The sequence below is a fragment of the Antedon mediterranea genome, chromosome 1 (genome assembly GCF_964355755.1).
Source record: "Antedon mediterranea chromosome 1, ecAntMedi1.1, whole genome shotgun sequence".
NCBI classification, from domain to species: Eukaryota; Metazoa; Echinodermata; class Crinoidea; order Comatulida; family Antedonidae; genus Antedon; species Antedon mediterranea.
The window spans coordinates 12,979,389-13,000,758 of NC_092670.1; the positions used below are offsets into that span (position 1 = coordinate 12,979,389).

The 21,370-nt window shown below is 34.7% G+C and overlaps 4 protein-coding genes across 7 annotated transcripts in view; 1 reads left to right on the forward strand and 3 right to left on the reverse strand.

Annotated features, from left to right (window-relative positions):
- Positions 1-21,370, forward strand: part of LOC140057167 (uncharacterized) — an 82,758-nt gene that overhangs the window by 46,871 nt on the left and 14,517 nt on the right. The gene's annotated exons all lie outside the window — the stretch shown is intronic.
- LOC140057131 (uncharacterized) lies at positions 1,213-8,968 on the reverse strand. Its single transcript, XM_072102681.1, has 14 exons — positions 8,887-8,968; positions 8,311-8,477; positions 7,816-7,999; positions 6,979-7,093; positions 6,437-6,643; positions 6,153-6,348; positions 5,604-5,766; positions 4,836-5,047; positions 4,615-4,751; positions 4,205-4,396; positions 3,586-4,112; positions 3,306-3,422; positions 2,963-3,077; positions 1,213-2,723 (listed from the first exon to the last, which is right to left on the reverse strand). Exons 2-14 carry the CDS (start codon positions 8,450-8,452, stop codon positions 2,313-2,315), a joined length of 2,718 nt encoding a protein of 905 aa, XP_071958782.1. The 5' UTR covers positions 8,453-8,477; positions 8,887-8,968; the 3' UTR covers positions 1,213-2,312.
- Positions 10,693-14,992, reverse strand: LOC140057086 (uncharacterized). Of its 3 annotated transcripts, none has more exons than XM_072102643.1 (7): positions 14,858-14,992; positions 13,745-14,622; positions 12,767-13,462; positions 12,320-12,397; positions 11,887-12,048; positions 11,182-11,500; positions 10,693-10,825 (listed from the first exon to the last, which is right to left on the reverse strand). In XM_072102643.1, the coding sequence occupies exons 2-7, from the start codon at positions 14,558-14,560 to the stop codon at positions 10,695-10,697; spliced, it is 2,202 nt and encodes a 733-aa protein (XP_071958744.1). In that variant the 5' UTR covers positions 14,561-14,622; positions 14,858-14,992; the 3' UTR covers positions 10,693-10,694. The 3 variants fall into 3 exon arrangements, with proteins under 3 accessions (XP_071958744.1, XP_071958728.1, XP_071958736.1); XM_072102627.1 differs by having other exon boundaries at positions 12,767-13,468; XM_072102635.1 differs by having other exon boundaries at positions 12,767-13,468; positions 14,756-14,986.
- On the reverse strand, positions 15,719-20,746 carry LOC140046725 (uncharacterized). Of its 2 annotated transcripts, none has more exons than XM_072091437.1 (7): positions 20,278-20,746; positions 18,887-19,694; positions 18,037-18,762; positions 17,558-17,635; positions 17,123-17,281; positions 16,520-16,835; positions 15,719-16,385 (listed from the first exon to the last, which is right to left on the reverse strand). In XM_072091437.1, the coding sequence occupies exons 2-7, from the start codon at positions 19,673-19,675 to the stop codon at positions 16,279-16,281; spliced, it is 2,175 nt and encodes a 724-aa protein (XP_071947538.1). In that variant the 5' UTR covers positions 19,676-19,694; positions 20,278-20,746; the 3' UTR covers positions 15,719-16,278. The 2 variants fall into 2 exon arrangements, with proteins under 2 accessions (XP_071947538.1, XP_071947531.1); XM_072091430.1 differs by having other exon boundaries at positions 18,887-19,715.

Genomic DNA, 21,370 nt, shown 5'->3' on the forward strand with positions numbered 1-21,370 from the left:
TTATACATGTATTCCATTCTACGGTTATACTGCATTAAATCCTTTTTTCATGGTTATCCTTGATTATTGTTATCCTGTTTCCATGGTTATCGTTTAATACATGATCAATATCCTGGATTCCATGGTTATCTGTTTCTATAGGCCTACGTGTCTTCCATGGTTATCCTATGATCGTGCATTCTATTGTTGAGTATTATTTCCAATATTATGATTGAAAAAAGATTCTATCGTGATCCTGGATGCCATGGTGATCCTGGATGCCATGGTGATCCTGAATTCCATGGTTATCCTGGATGCCATGGTGATCCTAGATGCCATGGTTATCCTGGATGCCATGGTGATCCTGAATTCTATCGTGATCCTGGATGCCATGGTGATCCTGAATACTATGGTTATCCTGGATGCCATGGTGATCCTGAATACTATGGTTATCCTGGATGCCATGGTGATCCTGAATTCCATGGTTATCCTAGATGCCATGGTTATCCTCATGCCATGGTGATCCTGAATTCTATCGTGATCCTGGATGCCATGGTGATCCTGAATTCCATGGTTATCCTAGATGCCATGGTTATCCTGGATGCCATGGTCCTGAATTCCATGGTTATCGGGATGCCATAGTGATCCTGAATGCCATGGTGATCCTAAATTCCATGGTTATTGGGATGCCATGGTGATTCTAAATGGCATGGTTATCGGGGTGCCATGGTGATCCTGAATTCCATGGTTATCCTGGAGGTTATCCTGGATGCCATCCATGGTGATCCTGAATTCCTGGTTTCATGGATGTCATGGTGATTATGCCGAATCCCATTTTGGGGATTATGCCGAATCCCATTTTGGGGATTATGCCGAATCCCATTTTGGGGATTATGCCGAATTCCATTTTGGGGATTATGCCGAATCCCATTTTGGGGATTATGCCGAATCCCATTTTGGGGATTATGCCGAATCCCATTTTGGGGATTATGCCGAATTCCATTTTGGGGATTATGCCGAATTCCATTTTGGGGATTATGCCGAATCCCATTTTGGGGATTATGCCGAATTCCATTTTGGGGATTATGCCGAATCCCATTTGGGGGATTATGCCGAATCCCATTTTGGGGATTATGTTCTATATTTAGTAGTTTTATTTATGTTAATAAATATTCATGGTTGGCTGTCAGAAGATCAACACGCTCATATTCCATGAGTTGTCTTTAATTGGAGACAGACATCTACAATTACTTTCTATTTTTAAGGTTCTATAGTGCATTTATTAATAGGAAAACAATTCACAATGTACGTTACATGACTAACCTGGTCCCAAAAGGTCTTTAATTAGAGGTAGACTTCTTAGGTATCAATATTGTCATTATTATAAAAACAATTGTGCAGCATTGGCAGGAAACACAGAATGATTGATAGTAAAAATAAAATAATAATTATACTGTATATAACAATTCAAGTACTAAGTAGGCCTACAGTAAAGTTAAAACGTCTAAAAAATAAAAGTTTTTACATTTTATATAAAATCTATATCATATTAAAAATATTTACAATAAATATCAGAGGTTTGCAACAAATAGATAAAATTTGTTGATGTATAGATAGATAAAATAAAATTAGTTGAGGTATATATTAAAAAATCCGCTATTTGATAGAGTAGAAAAAAATAAATAACCCGCAGCAACGTCACTAAATTTGTTTCCACTATAAACGCTTATCATTCCTCTCTGGCTATTTACTAATTATTACATTTTGATACTATCTTTTCAATTTAAACTACGATCTAGTTCATGTTTAATACCCAAAGACTGTTACTGTCAAAGTAAAATATCAAATTTAAATATGATCACCTAAAGGTATGATATATATTACTGTACACATATTTCGATTACTTATCTAGTGTGCAGATAACAAAAATGTTTCCACACACATTAATGCACATTACAAAGATTGTACTGTTGTAATCATGACACATTATTATTATTGAGGGTATCTTAGCCAAGGATTTTTCTTTAAAGTATAATTTTGAATGTTTAAGTGAAATTTTTATTTTTGGTTTCGATCTTCTATCGAATTGTGAAAATGCTTTATTGTTTTATTATGTACAACAATTTCTTGTTAATTCTGGAAGATTTGATTGATGTTTCAGTTGATTTTTTGTTTTAAAATGTTATATTTGTTAATCTAAGACGCCTTGAAGCTAAGGTGGTTCCACCTTGTAAGGCGCCTCTGTGTAATATACTGAATAAAAAAAAAAATCATGACATAGAATTGAACCCAAGAGCCTGGGGGATTCGACAGTATTACCGCAAAATTGCTCATTATAAGAAGAGGCACATTTTCGTTTTTTTGTCACCAGGAGGTGTACTATTTGTGTTGTGTACATCAGGTGTTTTCATGTCGTTGTCAGGTTTTTTCACATCGTCATCAGGTGTTTTCACATCATCATCAGGTGTTTTCACATCGTTTTCTAATTTCTTTGGTGAAGCTTCTTCATTGCTTTCTCCTCCTTGCACTTCTGTATTCTTTCCCAAAGTTTCTTCAGGAAGACTTGCATTGACTTCAGTTTTCATATTCCCATTCTCATTCAGATCCAATTTTTCTTCATCTTCCGGTTCCTTTAACTCGGTAATCATACTTTCATCCTTCTTTATGTCCTTTTTATCGTTTTCTTCATTCAAAATTTCTTCTGGTTTTAAGTCTTCCTCAGATATCTCAACTTGTATCAGCATCTGATTGAAAGAAAGTATACTAGTTAAAAATGTAACTTTCTTCCAAAACAATTAACTGAAAATAATACTATTTATATTTCCAACCCTTTAATTTTTCTGAAGTACAGTGTTACATATGTATCACATGTGAGAGCTGTATCATAGCATTACACTGGAAAAATTATGCCATATGTGGAGACTTCGAGTGAAAGTCTACAACCTTCCAAGTGGGTTTCTTAGTAAGCAAATTCAAGGCCTACCTGTGTTAGATTTTTAACACCAAGATCAGTTGCTTTATTCAGTTCTTTTGTGTCAATGATGAGCCTACCGATGTTGGACAAGACAGGTCTTGGTGGTGAGGTGCAAGTACTATTACTACAAACAAAAACACCCATAATTGATTAGAGTAACATTAAAGGAAAAATTATCTTTATCTTCTGGGATTTTAAACCTGTCTTAGCACACAAACTTATAACACATAAATAAAATGTAGTAGATGTAGTTTGGATGAAATCTAAGAATCAGCTTATCAGGGTGTATTTGTACCTTTGTGAAATAAACAAGTCTGTAACAATATCTGTACTAGACAATAAGTTAACGTACCTTTCGTTGCGGAAGCTGTCAACAAGTTTCCTGGCAGCAAATAGTAAAGCTAATATTTCAGAATTTGACACACTGAGGTTCATTTCTACAATGGACTCATGTATGGTGACCCTATTTCTGAAAAAAAAGAAAATGAAATTTAAAAAATTGTGTTACAATTTTATGTGGTAAAGAAGATGGGTTTCTAAACAATTCCTAAAAGATGATTAACATTTGAGACTTATATTGTATACATGTATAGTCTTTATTTTTGTGGTAGTAGGTAAATGACATTACTTACTTGTTTGTTAGAGTATACCAAACTTTGTCTGTTGTAGCAACGTTGTAGTACACGGCATGAAAGTATGTTGGCTTCATAGGCAGCTCATGAACCTGTATTGGAAATATCACAGGGCTTTTTTGTGTACGATGGCGACATAACGCAATGTTAAAATCTTCAGCGCAGTCGTGTGACTCAGTATAGGTCGGCGAGACAAACGTCACAATTTTAGTTGCACTGTCTAGAAGACCTCTCATCTCTTGTGCAGATTTTACTTCACCAACCACTGACAAAGATGGTGCAAGGAATTTCAGAAGTCTGGTGAAAGATACAGCATATTTGTTATCATTCTTTGCAAAGCTTAAGACAATGTCACAGGTTTTCTCTTCGTCGGAAGCTTCAGGATGGGTGTAATTCTTAAGAAAGAAGCTATCAAGATCTGGTGGAAAGCTCTTGTAGGATATTCTGGTGTTGTCTGGGTACTTGACAGACAACTGAGATTCTCGTAAATGTTCTTGTACGCCATCCATTGTCATGCTGTCTACAGACTGAAAGAAAAGATTTGCTTTTATATAACTTTTAAAAGGGTTCAGTATGCCATTTAAGATATCCAAAAGAATGTGTTGTTTTCGATAATTACCTCTGTGAAAAGTTCCTTCAAGCTTTCAGTGGAATGATTTTGTAGGTATGAGACAATTGCCTTTGCAGTAGATTGGATTGCAGGTAAAAACGCTTTACCAGATGCATTCACCAACTTAATTAGTTTAAACTCCAATGGAATGTCTTTGACGTTTTCATCCAGAAAAATTGGAACCAGTGTTAGTTCTCTATTCTGTGTGTGAAAAATCCAGTAGTTACATAATAAAATAAATTAATTATTCGTCAGTCACCAAATGATGTCTCACAGTATTTTTACGGTTGTTGAACAAGTCAACCTAATGGTGTGGCTGGAATGCAAAGAAATATCTCTTATATCTCATATTAAAATGTGGTGAACACCAACAGATTTTTGCAGGTCTACTGTTATGTATATGAATATTTTTAAACTACCTTTTGAGAATGCTTATCGAGTGCCAAATTGAACTCTTCTCTGCAAACTGGTGACTTCAAATATTCTTTTGTTACCAAGGCAACTAGAACTTTGCTCCCATCAATAGCATGATATAACGTTTGTTGCCACGAAGTGCCTAGAAATTAAACAAATTTGAAATGCTTACACATTTTGTTTACTATGTTTATTAAACTTGGGGTTTGGAAAAAGTTGAAATTACCTGTCTTAAGCTCTTGTGTGTCAAAGAACACCTTTAAACTTGGATCAAGAAGGGTAATACTTTCTCTGAGCTGCGAGGCTTGTTTGGTATTACGATGACAGTATGATATAAAGACGTCATATTCCAGTGTTGGATGTTCTTGTATTTCAGCATGTATTTTAACGTTTAGTGTCAATACCAGCTGTTCACATGCAATGTCTAAATTTATGTTACTAAAATTGATAAAGATAAATATTTTTAAATTAAACACTACCTTTGAAATATATATTGGAGAACATGGAAAATGGCCAAAATAGTAGGTTTCTGCCATTGGCTAAAAGTAAAAAATCTAATCTCCTTTTCTTTCCATGCAAAACTCTGTTTAAAAAAAAAAATATTATTCTTGCACGCCCATAGAAGTTGGCAAGTTTCCTATACTTGATTTTTTTCTCATAAACTTATATTTAGGCTTTATTGTATATGGGCAGACATGCATTTTTTTTATAGATTAGTTTCCACTAAGGTCTTTGCATCATTTTCTGTAGCACCAGTCACGTAACTTACTGTTACTAAGGGTCTTTCACACCTGTTCCGACATGGTTTGGATCCGGCGCCGGAAAATTTGATTTCATGACGCTCCACGCGGCTATGCGCATATTGATTGGTGCATAGCCGCGTGGAGCGTCAGAATATCAAATTTTTAAATGAAAACAAAACATTAACGTTCGATTTGCCGGTCCAGCACCATGCCAGAGCAGGTGCGAAAGATCCTCTATTGTGTACACTTACAGGCAATCTATATACTGTACCAGCCCCATGTAAGTCGGCATATTCTCAATCTGCTCGATATAAAATGGAGCCAGTAGTTCTCTCTGAGACTTCCTGTTGCAACATAATGCTATGTTGTATTGCTCAACACATGATGTTGAGTTTAAATAACTAGGACTGAGAACTGAAATAAAAAATGTATGATTTAGGTTAAAAATACCATCAACGTACACAGGCTCTATGATGGCCATAATATTATCCTTAAATGAATTTCCAAGCATATTTCATTCACACAACTTTATTTACTATACTGTTTTGTGTAAGTTTACATAATTTAATAAATTACAGCTATTTTTATGAATTACAGCTAATTTTATTTGTGTGTAGAAAAAAAAAAAATACATTGACAAATATGATTTGTTTAGGGATAAGATGAAAGGTGTTTGGTCTCTGGTAAATGTTATTATTATCTGTCTCCTGACCACAATATAGTGATTCTATTCTATAAAATATTGTACTTTGCACACTCAAATCCTAATATGTCCTACAATAAATTGAAGTTAGGCCTACCTGTTATTACCCTAGCACACCTAATCATGACTTCATACATGTCTTCCTGCCACACTTCATTGCTGTTCAGTTCTTGCTGACTGCCAAAGATGCGAATGTCAGGCTTACAAGCTTGCAGGTGTGTGCGAATGGAGCTTGCAGTATTTTCATCCTGCTTGCTAACTGATAGGTAAACATCGTACTCAATCTTCACATTCTAAAAGAAGTTATAAATTAAAAGAAATAATTTGGAGAATGATGTTTAAAGTTAAAGTTCAAGCTTTCTATAAACAATATATATTAACCTTTGGTACAACACTCTTCATGTCATATTTGTTCTTCAGTTCATTGAACTTTGCACATATATCTTTAAACCCTCCCATTGGTGGAGGGCTACCTTCTTCAAATCTGACATAGAGCACGATCTTTAGCTTGCGTAGTGGGAGTCCAGCTTTCATCCAGTTTACAGCCGCGTTCACCATTCCTTTTAACATTATTACTTTATCATGTCCCTGAAGAAAGAGAAATTGATAAAAATGAGAAAAACACATAACATAGCTAATGGCTGAAAGATGACTTGAGACGACTTGTGTTTTTAATTCCAAGCATTTAGTCAATATTATTTATTGGAAGAATTTCATCTGGTTGTGGAATAGGTATTACATAAAATTTCTTTTTGAACAACCAAAAATAGTATAAGCGAACTTACAGTACGTTTCGAAACCTATCAGGTTTCATTCTAAACTGGCGTTTCATCGTCTAGCGTTGTTAATCCCATGATGATGACGTCATTTTTTTTTGGTTGTTCAAAAAGAAATTTTATGTAATATTATTTATGTTTCCTTACTTGGTCACCCGTGGTCAGCATAGGTGTAATAACTGTGCCATCTTGGTTGTTTAGAACGGGAACCAAACAACGAAACACGTCTCCAACAAGCTTCTGAGGTTGTGATCCTCCAAGCCTAAACAATAACAAATTAGTGTTGTATTCATAGTATAAAGAAGAGTCTCAGCTTAAAATTGGTACCTTTCCAACCACAAAAACTAATATTGCTTTGATGTGGCTTACAAACCTGCACACCATTGGTGGTATATATGGCTATACTGCGTTGAAACACCGGTTCTCATCAGATCACCAAAGTTGGGCCCGGTTGCGTTCTGGATGGGAGACCGTCTAGAAATCGCGGCGGGTGCTGTATATACTGGAGAGTAATGGTAATATCGGACTAGCATGTGATAGGCATGGGTTCGAGGTTATCTGTACCATACTAATTGTATCTTTAGGCAAGATGCTTTACTGTCATTGCCTCGTCCTTCGGATGGGATGTAAAGCCGTTGGTCCCGTGTACTTAACAGTGCATGTTAAAGAACTTGGTACACTATTCGAAAAGAGTAGGGGATCGTCTCCCGGTGTGCTGATCTGGTAGGCGCTGCACTGCTGGCTGCCGTGGGTCCGTAGAGGGCCTAATCCGAATCTCCTAATTTTCCAGTTAAGCTTGAGGACTAAGATAATTACCTTTACCTTTACCTTGTTTTAAAAACAGTGGTAGATTCAGGATTTAAACAATTTTAAGGCCAACCTCCTAACAATTGAAATTTGAGAACCAAGCCTAGTGCTTTATATCTTAAAGTTTCAACAATAAGGCCCTCCAATCCCATTTGATTTGGCTGAAAAGGAACTTGCCTTATTTCTGTCTCAAAGCACAGAAGTCGCTTATAAGGCAAAGTAGCAGGCAGCTCATGAGACCACCAGCATGAGTACAGGTTACGAAGATCTTCTGCTTTATTTCGCGCCAGTTCTCTAACATTTAAACCCAGGTTCCGCTGCAATGCTCCGATGACCGATGTTGGTGTCGCAGAATAGTCGCCTATATTGGAAAAGATTATTTTCATCAATCAAACATTTAAAAGTTGGTCTTTATTTTTTTTGGAATAAGATTATTTGTATAATACAATTAATATTCAGCCTTTTTAATTTGTGGTTTGTTGGTTTCAGATGGCAAAGACCATCTTTTGGATGGGACATAAAGACATTGGTCCCGTGTACGATTGGGATGGGTGTCTGCCTGGCCCATGGATCATTATATAGTGATGGATGGTTGTTGATGTTTTGTGAACACGTGCAGATGTTTCTTATCCTCTACTGCATTTATAGTGATTTTCGGAATAATTTATGTACCTCTAAACGCTGATATCAGTATCACATCAACCTTATCTTGATAGTGAAGTTTAGTGATGTCCCCAAAACACAATTGGATTTCACAATTTCCATTCTGTGTTACCACAGTGATAGTCTCATGGACAACAAATCCAGCAACCATTTTGCTTTTTGTAAATTTTAAAATCCTAAGAAAATAACATTTGAATTATTAACAATTAATTTAAATATCATAAATTTTAATTTCTATAAAACTAAATGTAAGAACAAAATGTGTTTCTCACAAATTGTAAAGACAGCTAATTAGGCCTATAAATACTAAATTATTGAAGTAACATAATAAAATCACGAATAAAAGCAATAGCTAGGACTAGATCTAGTAGTTATAAACCCAAATTTCAAGTTGAGCCAAGGCAATGATGGGTCCAGCCAGGCTACTCGTGTCGTGAGTGAAGTATTGTCAGCAGGTATCCACACGGCGACTATTATAAGCTTAACTAAGTCTAACTAAGACTAAGTCTTGAAAACGCCAAGTTGGTTAAATGTAGTTTAGAATTAGCAAACTTTAATGTAGTAATAAAAATGGAGTTACAATACAATTTATTTGGATTTCAAAAAGGCACTTTGTAAGGCATCGTAGAACCAGAACAGAGTGATGAAACCTATTTTTAAGTTTACTCTTCACGCTTGGTTGATTCATAAAGACAACAAAACCAAGGTAACCTTCAAAACAACAGCCCGCCCTCTCGATCCATACGTACTCCGATGTTAAAGTTTTAAAGTAAACCTGCAGCCACAATTGCATTCCGATAATTATCATAGATTTACATAGTTCAAACCAGGGAAGAGTAAAATTACATATAATATACTTTCACTATTCCCAGGTTCAAACTATGCATTCTCGTTCCCTCCATCTCTTGATCTATTAAGTTTTTTAAAGCACATAGAGACGATTTAATGTATAAATATAATAACTAACATTATTCACAATAAATCGATTACAATTGTTTTTAAGTTTGAGTATTATATATTTGATATAGACATAGATACACAATGTATAGTTATTCATAGCCCTATATGCCGCGGAATGAAGTAATTTATTAACAAAAATACATTATTTTCTTCTAACTGCAAAACAAATAGCAAACCAAAGTTTTAGAAGGTAATCTTTTAAAATTTCGTATTTTAAACTTAAAATTTCAATCATATTTGATAAATTTTGAATTTTTAAATAACTTTTTTAATTTTTTGTCTTGGAAACAAATTATATATGTTTTAAATGTACATATCACGAAAGAAAATCTGAATCTGAAATAATCTAACTAATTATTATATTATATTGTAAGTGGACAATTATACAGTGTTGTAAGAGAACACAATCAAACTATAGTTTTAAAAAAAAGTGTGCTTAAATATGGCAGTGATAATATGACATCATCATGTCTATAATATGGGCACTTCACATATTTTGTCACAAAGTGTTATAGTGTACCCATAGCTAAGATTATATATTATATACTTGTTTCCACGAATCAACGCAAGTGTATTTGACCAATCACACAGACGGATTCATGATTTTCACATAAGGAGGAGCTAAAATATAATAGTCTGTCAAAAAATAGGTATAAAAATGAGTTCATAATTTCAGTTTTGCTGTAAAAAGTGTGTGTGAGATGGGCGTTGTGGGTGCCATGGACCCGTCACATCGGTCGTAAACAGTTGATTTCCGCAAAATACTTAATTTTGTTTACTGTAGAGTTTATAGAAACGATGTTAAAAGACTGGAGCGGAAATACTTTACAAACGAATATTGATGTTGCGTATTCATAATCAAGGTTATATCTAGATACTATATACAATATAACCTAAAGCTTCATTGTTGTTGAGGTACTCTTCTACATAATAACCCTAATCACCCATGACCAAAGTAACATACAACAGTATTAGTAAATTTTAGATCTGTAAAAATAAACTAATATGTAAACGTTAACGAAACAGACATTACATAATTTATAATAGTAGCCTATATTATTCTTCTCAATGCGTATGTGACTTTGTTATAAGATATTTTACTGTAAACAAAAATCAACTGTAAAAATTCTACTGTAGGCCTATTTAGTACCAGCATCTTAGTATACATTGTTTGTAATGCTGCTGAAAACACAATACTTTCACTGCAGCCGTGCAACATTATATAATTAGTAAATTACATTGAGAGAACACTGAGTAATGTAACATACAATGATAGCACATATAAATGAACAATGACCCGATACGTCACATACTGTACATTTGTGAAGAAATATCAGTCGATTCACCGTGCGTTCACAGTCTATTGTACATGAATTGTCAAACGGAGCATTATACAGTAGTATAATACTATTACATTGTTATGTTTGACTGGCCTAATGACATTGTATTGTCATTGATGCTTTCCTCCTCAATGATGCGTGCATAGAACTAATATCATCGTCTTTATCGTCAGGATCACCGTCATCTTCGGATCCGGAATCTGGCTTAATATAACAGTTACAATCTTGAAGAAACATAATACTCAATTAGTACAAAATGATAATATTAAGAAAAATATTTTCTAATGTAATAATAATGGTTCTTAGTGATACCTGTAGTAACGTAAGCTTGGGTCAATTAAAATTCCATTCAACACTAGGACTAAGCGCAATGACGTAAGCACAACGCAAGAGAGTTCACCAATGACAAGCAACAGTTCAAATAATTCCTTGCTCGTGATTGCGTTGCGTTGAAGTGGAAACCACGCGTCTGTACTCTCTGTTTAATAGCAAATATCTTTGTTTCTACTACCAAATATTGATGTTCCGATATCCGGATCTGAATTTTGTTTAATCTCTAACAAATTTAGGATAGGCCTACCTTCAATTTCTTCCTTTACTAAATTTGCTGCCTGCAAGATGTCAGCGTCTTCCAGAAACTGCTGAAGTGGTTTGAGCAAGTCAAGTGTGTTCCCACAAGTGTCGTTAACAGCCGTGTAAAGGTTTATAGCAAAAGACTGGTAGTATGGTAATGTTCTAAAATTGGTTGACTGTGCGTCACTGAAGTCGAAAGCAAGCCTACAGAACTGAAGCCAATGACCAGGTTGTCCAAACTCTGTTATCATATTGAAACGATTTCTGGACAGGAGAGCAGGGATTGTGCGCAAGTCTTTTTCCCATACAGAAGCTCTACCATGAATCTATAAGAAGAAGAACGCTGTAAAGAATTCGACAATAGCACTAGAGCACACATCGAAAATCTGGTAATTTTATTTCCCACTAGTCCACTTTTTGTATTTCCAATAGGGTTTGGATTGGATGGATTTATCACCGAGTCATAATTTCACGGAAAGGTCTGTATTGTAGCTTCTTCGGTTTATGGCGAAGATCGTACCATTGTGGCCCTTTCTGAACTTGATGTCACAAAACGTATACAAATTCCATAAAGCACACGTGTTTCCACCAGTTCAACAAATCTACTAACTGTTCATTATTGTCTACTAAAGTAAAACTTTAACTGAACATTAGACACATATATACGGATATTAACAAGAAGATATTAATACAACCTTTGCTAAATACCTACGTGTTTTAATGCATCTTTTCGTGTTATATTTAAGTTGAAACTGCCTTGCTTAAGTTCTTGGCGACATTCAATAGAAGCATTTCTGTACACGGTACTAGGGACTTTGAACGAAAACATGGTAAACGTTTGTCGACCACAGAGTATATTTCCAATATGTATTTTCTAAAATATAAATGAAACAGTTATAGGATTATATAATTTACAATATTTACAAAATATAATTTATTAATTAGGCATGCGTAAAATTATTGACAGCTGTTTCCAATCTGTTCATTTGCAACGATTTACAGTGTAATGTGAACATCATCGTACATCTGTAAATGGAACGGTGAAGTAGAATACTTGAAAACATCCCGTGTGTTCATTTTATCACGTGATTTTAAAAACACCAGTTTGTGAACTGAGCATTACTTTATGCAACACAAAGCATTACCTCCTCTTTTCCAAACAACTTCATTATCAGAAACTCCCCTCCTAGCTGGTTTAACAATATCGTTTTTTCAGCCCATTCCTAAATTGAGTATTGTAAATATTTTAATTAGCACGAAAATTATGAAGATCTTACAATAAACTATTTTTATACGACACGGTAATTTTCCATTTTCAATTAGTTGTTCATGTATGCATTGAACAACATTTACAGTACAGAAAGAAATAGTAGTCCGTGTTCACCGGTGCCACCTCTTATGTGAGGCATAATTAGACATTGCTTATCATCAGAACACTAATGTAATGCTTTATAAAGTTTCATTCATTCATTTATTTGGACAAAATAAAAAATTACAAAATAAAAATACAAAAAGAAAAAGATTACAAGTAATAAACAAGAAATTTTATAAAATTCAATAAAACTGAACATTTTTTATTGTTTTAGACTTACATTTTCATTTGTTGTGTCTTCTATCTTCCTTACACTGATTGACAGTTCGTCACTACTTACGTCACCAATGACTGCCGATATCTTCACGGTTATAAAATGGTCAATTGGAATGTCGTAGAGACCCTCACAGTCTGTAATGTTTTTACGCTTAGGACTTCCAATGAGTTTGAAATCCGTTACGTGATTCAATTTCTGTAATGTGTGAATCCATCTTGTTTCCTGTTTTATCGAAATACTTTTCGACTTTAAAGGCTCCCAACTTGTATCGTTTGATCGTCTGACTTTTGGCTCATACGTCCACTCACTGCCATCAACCATATACAAATCAATTGTTAGAAAAATAGATTGTTGGAGTTCAGTCACTGGTCCAACTACAATAACTGGACTAACCTGGTACTGCATACATACACCCCCAACTTGTCTGGTGTTCGCAGGGTCATTGCCAACCTGGTAGAGAAACAAAACTGTAGGCTGCTTCAACGCTCCATTCGGTATTGTCAAGTGCGCTCCATTTACTGTCAGCGTTCCTCCGTCTTCCGTAAACAGGCCAGCAGAGAAATTATCCTGCTTAAAGTTGGTGTCGGAAGGATGAGATGTATAGTAAATATGAGACAGAAACCCTTCGTATCGAAAGGCTAAACCACTGATATTTGTTTCGATGTGTGTCGGAATATTTGATTCGGAAAGGTCGCTCCGCTGAACCTGAAAACAAGAATTCAAAGGGATTAACATTAGCATCCATTAGATTCATAGACACTGTATATGTTTCTATTTGATAAAATACAGACTAGTGGTGGAATGGACAGACAGAAAACACTACCAAAGCGATAGTACTATCGTTGAAGTGGATAATAATAGTATAAAGGATGACTAGGAATTTTGCCCAATTATGACTATGAAGTAAATTATTTTTTCTACTTGAAGTCATGTCTTTTTAAGATTATCTTATAGTATATGCCTACTTATAATTAGTCTCACCTTTGGAGTCATGCATTCATAATTATCGTCTTTTGAAATAATTGGTGGTACGGTTATAACCGGACATGTTATCGATTTCTTTAATTTGGGTAGTGTGGCAGGTGGCCGCCTGTTCTTCTTCACGTCATCAATCTTAGCATATGGATTGGCCTCACCCTTGTTTGTCTGGCTATTTTCAATTACGTCAAACGCTTCATCTTGTATTGTTTTAAGTCCTTTTGTTCTGTGTTTAGGTAATGTATCATTTTCTTTTTTTAATAAGTCTTCATTTTGTTCCAATCGATCTTTCTTTCCGAATTTTTTTATTCTTGTAACTGTAGAGAGACCCACGTATCCATTATTTATGTCTCCAGCATCTAACTCATCCTGCGTATCACATTCAGTTTGGTAGTTGGTAGAAATCGTCATACTATTTTCTTTATCAGATGATGTTACATTTTGATATAATGTTTTTTCATATATGTTCTCGGGTTTTTGTCCAACTCTGTCTATTAGCTTATTTCTTTCTGTGTTTATTCCTACAATTTGTGCCATATCTGTGTAACCATTAATGACGTCACCACTCTCAAAGTTACGTAACTGACTATCGGTATTTTCATCTTTTGTTGGTTTCACCCGTCTCAGTCGTTTTTTTGCGTCGAGAATATCTGATGTTGTCAATATCATCTTTTTTTGAATATCTATTTCCGAATCGTTATTTTCGGTATTTGTAAATAACTGACCATGTATAACAGTAGGGATTGTTATATCAGATCCTCGTCTTCTATCTAGTTTGCGTCTCGGAATAACCTCCGTTTCTGTCATGCTATCAGCCATGATGAACTTTGACCCTTGATGACCTTTCAAAAACCATAAAGTTGACCTATTTTTCAAGTTTTCTACAGATAGAAAAAAAAGTTTTTTATTATACTCAAAACTAGATTGGCATTATTTCGTAACACAACTTTTGTAATAGAGGCTATCGAAGTCAGTTCGTCATAATTATATACTACCATTAATGTACACTCCTACCGTAATTAGGTCCCAGTTACTTTAATGAAATTCTGTTGTATATAGGCCAATAGTAGTAGTTTTACGAATATTCTAGGCTTCTTGTCCGCAAATATCTCCTACCTTAGTGTATTTGTCAACAAAATCATTCCAAGTTGTCAAACGTCACACGACATAGTAGTGTATTATTCTCCACTTAGACCTACAGTGTACACCTTTTTTTCGATAATCCACAAAATGAGGAAGTAGGAGTTATGTACACGGAAACCATGTGAAAACGTACCGTATACTCAATGCTTTTATCAAGTGCTCAATATGACAATAACTCTTTTAGAAGTAACGTATAAAAGCATTTAGCCTAGAAGAATAACTCTTTTGTGATTCACTAAACTTGTTTTGTACTATGATAATACCCAACAAACGTGTAATCATCTTTTTATAGATTATACTCTGCAACCAGCGTTTTAAAAAGTGTAGTGGAATTCCCATAAGCTATGTATTTCAATATGTAAGAATGGTGAGTATGGTAATATAGTCATCCTCATCATCAATATATTGGACCTTAAAAACAAACTTTGTCTTTTCCACTGCTGAAAACCAACATTAAATCCAATAATCTTTTCAATTTCCACTTAAAACTAAGATTAAATTCAACCATCTTTCCCATTTCCACTTAAAACCAACATTAAATCCAACAATCTTTGCCATTTCCACTTAAAACCAAAATTAAATCCAATCATCTTTACATTTCCACTGAAAACCAGCATTAATCGTCATCGTGGTTATATTCATCATCATCATCATCATTCTCTTTTTGGAGTCATAATTGTCGTGATCAACCTAAACACAATCATTATTACCAAACACTGTACAACAATATATAACAAAGAAATTACTTTTATTACAAGAATTCTTTATTACATTTTCTTTGTTTAATCTATGGAAAAGATAATTTGTTTTTAAATAATAATAAAGTTATCCATCCATAATTTATAATTTTATACAAGAGCATATCGAATGAAATAAACTATTTTTGTTAGTGATGAAACAAAACGTTTATTAGTCGTTAGTAATATTATGAGAATGTTATGTTAGTTGTTAATAAAATAATAATTACTGTTAGATAATATATTTCCTCCTGATGAATCAAAATTGTATATGGTATTCATTATATGTTATCATCTTTCACAAACATTGTCATCTTTAAAAAATGTCGTCATCCCTAACCAATGTCGTCATCCTTAACCAATTTTATCATCTTTAACCATTTTCGTCAGCTTTACTCTATGCTGCCATCTTTGACCAATATCGTAATCTTTGACCAACATCTTCATCTTTAATCAATATCGTTATTCTTGACCAATATCGTTATTCTTGACCAATATCGTTACCTTTACCAATATCGTTATCTTTGACCAATTTCGTCATCTTTAACCAATTTTGCCAACTTTACTCAATATTGTTGTCTTTGACCAATGTTGTCATCTTTAAGCAATGTCGTCATTTTTCATCCGTGTCGTCATCTTTCACAAATATCCTCATTTTTAACCAATTTCGTCATGTTTATTGTCAAAAACCTCTTCATCTTCCGATCCCGAATCGTTGTGGGAGAATTCAGCCGTAGAACGCTTGTCGCAAAGTGACAATGATTCTAAATGAATATAAAGGAAACATAATACTGTAGTAACACTCAATAAACACATTAGTTAGCGATATTTGTTTGTATGTATTGATGACGACGAAACAGGGACACTTCTTTTAGAATTTCTAAAAAGTTCACAATACCTTCAATTTCTTCTTTGACTACACTTGATGCTTGTAAGATGTCCGCGTCTTCTAGAAATTTCTGAAGTGGTGTGAGCAATTCAAGTGTGTTCCCACAAGTGTCGTTGATGGCCGTGTAAAGATTAATGGCAAACGATTTGAAGTATGGTAATGTTCTGAAATGGTTTGCCTGTGCTTCACTGAAGTCGAAAGCAAGCCTACAGAACTGAACCCAATGCTCACATTGTCCAAACTCTGTTATCATATTGAAACGATATTTGGAAAGTAGAGCAGAGAATGTACGCAAGTCTTTCTGCCAATGAAGCGTACCAGAAAGCTGTAAATACAAAGCGGTTATAATAGTGTTTTTTTTTTAAACTCAAAGTGTCGTGTCTATTAATCTAGGATAAACTGGGCAAACGGAACATACTGTATCTTTGTCCATGGATAAACGAAAGGAAATTTGGTACCTTGGACCGTTCCTATTTTAAGACTATTAAAGTATTCTGTTCTCTCGTTATGAAGAAATGAGTTACTCCATCACCGCTGTATGGTGTGCATATTTACACATAAATGAAACAGTAACAGTACTGTATGCGGGCTAAATAATGCAACAAAACCTACCGCGTGTGAATCTTTAAGTGTTATATTTAATTCAAAACTGTCTTCCTTAAGTTCTTGCCGGCACTTGATAGAAGCATTTCTGTACACGGTACTAGGGACTTTGAAAGACAACTTTGTAAACGTTTGGTGACCACAGATTATGTTCCCAATATGAATTCTCTAAAAAAAACAACATTTAAAAATTCCAATACTATCATCGAAAGTGGAAGATGGACATCGTCAAAGGTCGAACTTAATATTTGGTAAATTTTTTATTAGGCCTATTATTTTTTAACAATGAATGGCACCCAACTTGATTATTTCTGTCTCCTAATCTTCTCACCTAGGCTGCTCATGTATTTATGTATTAGCCCTTCTGTTTTTATTCCGTCTGCTATTTGTTTTAGGCCCTTTACAATTGCTATTGGACATACAATTACTTAGAGCAATGCTTACCTCTTCTATGCCAAACACATTCATTATCAGAAACTCTCCTCCAAGCTGATTTAGCAGGATAGTTTTCTCGGTACATTCCTGAAGTTTAAAAATTTAACATTTGTATTAAAGTTGTGCTGTAAACATTGTTCAATTAAAATTTAGTAAGCAACTTATGGAATTTTTCTTCATTTCATACGCGAAACTGAACACGAGCACGTAATTATCTGGTATCTGTACAATTACGTCAGATTAGAGCAAATCTTAATCAATTAGTACTCAGACGCAGGCACTACAAATTATCATCATACATTAATTTTGTTTCTTCTAAAAAAGAAATAGGTAGCTTTCTATTTGCAACGACCAACGACCAAAGTTCATGTTAATTAATTGTGCGCATGCGGAGATATTGGGACGTGACGTGTCCTCGACGCAGGCGATGACCTGACTTAGTTTGGTCGTCGGTCGTCGAAAATCGCAAATCGAAAACTCCAACTTACATCAGCATTTTTAGAATCGTCTGTGTCCGCTTTCTTAACGGTGATTGACAGTTCATCACTCTTTACGTTCTCAATAACTGCCCCCATTTTCACTGTCATGAAATGTTTGATTGGAACGTCATAAGGCCCGTCTGAATCCGAAATATTTTTACGCTTAGGACTTCCATTCAGTTTGAAATCCATTACGTGATTTAATATCTGTAATGTGTGAATCCATCTTGTTTCCTGTTTTATCGAAATACTTTTCGACTTTAAAGGCTCCCAACTTGTATCGTTGGATCGTCTGACTTTTGGCTCATACGTCCACTCACTGCCATCAACCATATACAAATCAATTGTTAGAAAAATAGATTGTTGAAGTTCAGTCACTGGTCCAACTACAATAACTGGACTAACCTGGTACTGTATACACACACCCCCAACTTGTCTGGTGTCATCCGGGTCTTTGTTGACACGGTAGATGAACAAAACCGTAGGCTTCTGCAGCGCTCCATTTGGTATCGTCAAGTGCGCTCCATTTACTGTCAAAATTCCCCCGTCTTCCTTAAATATACCAGCAGAGAAATGTCCCTGCTTAAAATTGCTGTCGAATGGATTGGATGTATCGTGGTAAATATGAGACAGAAATGCTTCGTAGCGTGAAGCAAGACCTTTGAAATTGGTTTCAATGTTTGTTGGAATATTTGAATTTGAAAGATCGTCACGTGGTGGCAGTGGAAGCGGAACCTAAAAATAGAAAGATGGAAAAAATATTACAAATAGGGCAACAGATGCCACTCAAGATTTCAAGGTCTACATTTTTATTCAGCTCTATGAAACAAAAAAGTACAAATGGAGAAAAACCAATTACCTTTGGAATCATGAATGCATAATCATCTTCCGGCGTTATCAATTCTTTACTTTCTAGGATAGATTCAGGTACGATTATAGCTGGAGCAGGTTTTGTTCGTTTTTTAGGCATAGGGGCAGGTGGTCGCTTTTTCTTCTTAATTTCACTAATCGTTGCATACAGAGAGTTATTACATTCTGTGTTTCCTGTGACCCTATCTAATTCATCATTCTTTGTTCCGTCAGGTGTTTCAGTTGTGTTGTCTTTAGATAGTGTCTTACTTTTCTTATCAGGTTGCAGTACGCTTTTATTTTGATCCTGTTTAGGGGTCTTTTTTTGTCTGTGTTCGACCTGATCTTTTTGTGGATTTTGAGATATTTCGTGAGAGAGATTTGTGTTTACAGGCTTCAGTTGTATCTGCTTTATAGTATTAACGTTTTCATTCGTGGTGATAACTTGCTTTGTTGCATTCTCATCTCTTGGTGTCACTTTTCTCAGCCGGTTTTTTCCAGCGACAAAGTCAACGTTAGAAGACATCATCATCATAGCATTTTTGGTTAAAGACGGATTGATTCGCTTGATCATATAATCCCTTTTCACATTAACATCTTCGGTGTTTGGAAATACTTTGCCCTCTTCGTCTCCAATGACTCTTGCATCTACAATACGAATATCTGAAACTTTTCTCTCTGAAGGACGTCTCAGAAGTGGCTTAGGTTGATGAGGAACCTCCGCCTCCTCGGACTCCTCGGTCGTCGCCTTATTCGCTTCCTCAGGAATATCATCCATAATGTCTTCTCCCTGCTCCATATGTAATCACTGTATACAGCTGCAAGGTGATGACAATTTTCTATTTAGAAAGATAAGGTTATAGCTACAATTTGGAAGGTTAAGTGATTTGACTGTCTGCGTTCGTAAGAGATCCCGATCGGTCGTCGATAGTTCATATTTTCGGATTCATTACTTATAATTAAAAGATAATCCTTCAAAACACACCCTGGGTATAAATAGTTGTTTGGAGTATAATGAGACAAAGAACTGATGGTTCTGAACTGTGTCGAGTGGGATCTATATAGGAAAATATAACAGAGTTCTTAGAGTGACAAAATAAACTTATCGACAAAGGTTTAGACAAAATTAATAAGACAACCAGTTTACGATTTGAACCGTGTGGCAGACTATACATATGAATCATATAAGTATGATATAATTTATTGCCGCGTCAAAAAAACATGGCGACACCACAGTTTTATGTATAATTATATAATTTGCCGGAAGTAAGAAAAAATCATCATTCCGGTATACGTTTTACCGTAACAATATGCCTAATGCTCTAAAACAGAAATAATAATAATAATAATAATAATAAAAATACTGTTAATTTCTATAGTAGTTAGAAGCTAAAATTTTACCTTAATGATCGTCATAAACCATTTCCAAAAAAAATAGTGATTGTCGCTATATTTGCCAACAGTGTATTTTATTTCCACTGTCGTATGTGTTTAGTATTTGGTTAACTTTTTTCTTTATCTCACACAATGATATCTATTCTATATACACGGAAGTCAGTTGAAAACGTTCCTACACAATGCATTTTAACAAGTTGAAGAGCTTATCTTTAACAATAACTGGTGATATGTATAAAAGTTTCTTGCCCAGAGGTATAGCAGCTCTTTTGTTATGTCTCTCGGTGTGTTTTGTACTGACTGATCTAGCCTAAATTCCCCAGACAAGTGTAATATTCTTTTTATAGACTCTTTTTTACAAACTTTAGAAACTAATAAATAACGTTTGAAAGAAATTGTATCCATTAGCGTTATTTCCCATAAGTTCCTAATATTTCTATAGGTCTATCCACGACTCAGTTTCTCGACGTTTGTATATACTTCGATCATCTCCAGGAGTGACGTTGTGCTCCACGAACTTTAGGCCTATATATAATATAAACCATAATAACTTGCATTCAGCTATCGTTAAAGATTATACGTATTTGTGCCAACTCGCACTACTATAGTTTTTACTATTTAAACTTTCTATATACAAATACACCAAACCAATTCGCTTCTTGACATCTTTTTATATAGTATTTTGTCTTTGTATTGTCAACATTATTCTCCTGCAGTTACTGCATTATTGGTCATCACACTATTATATCGACTATCGAATCAAACTCAAATCATGTTAAAGCAGTAAAATGTAGTTACCACAGTAAAAATAATTTTGACAAGATCACTATTTGCTTCGATAAATAAAAAAAGTGAAATACTAATTAGTTAGTAGTAACATGGCACGTTGTGCGATAATCACCGAGCTGGTAGTGGCTCTGATGGATTAACGTTCCGTTTATAACAAATGCTTTTCTTTGGTTTTAAACTAATCCCATACGTTATGCAATCTTTAGTAAATTGTTTACAATTCTTAATAGGTGATCATTTAGAATAAAATGATCACCTATTGTTATTGTATTAAATCTTTATTATTCTTCTTCTTCTTTCTTTACACTTT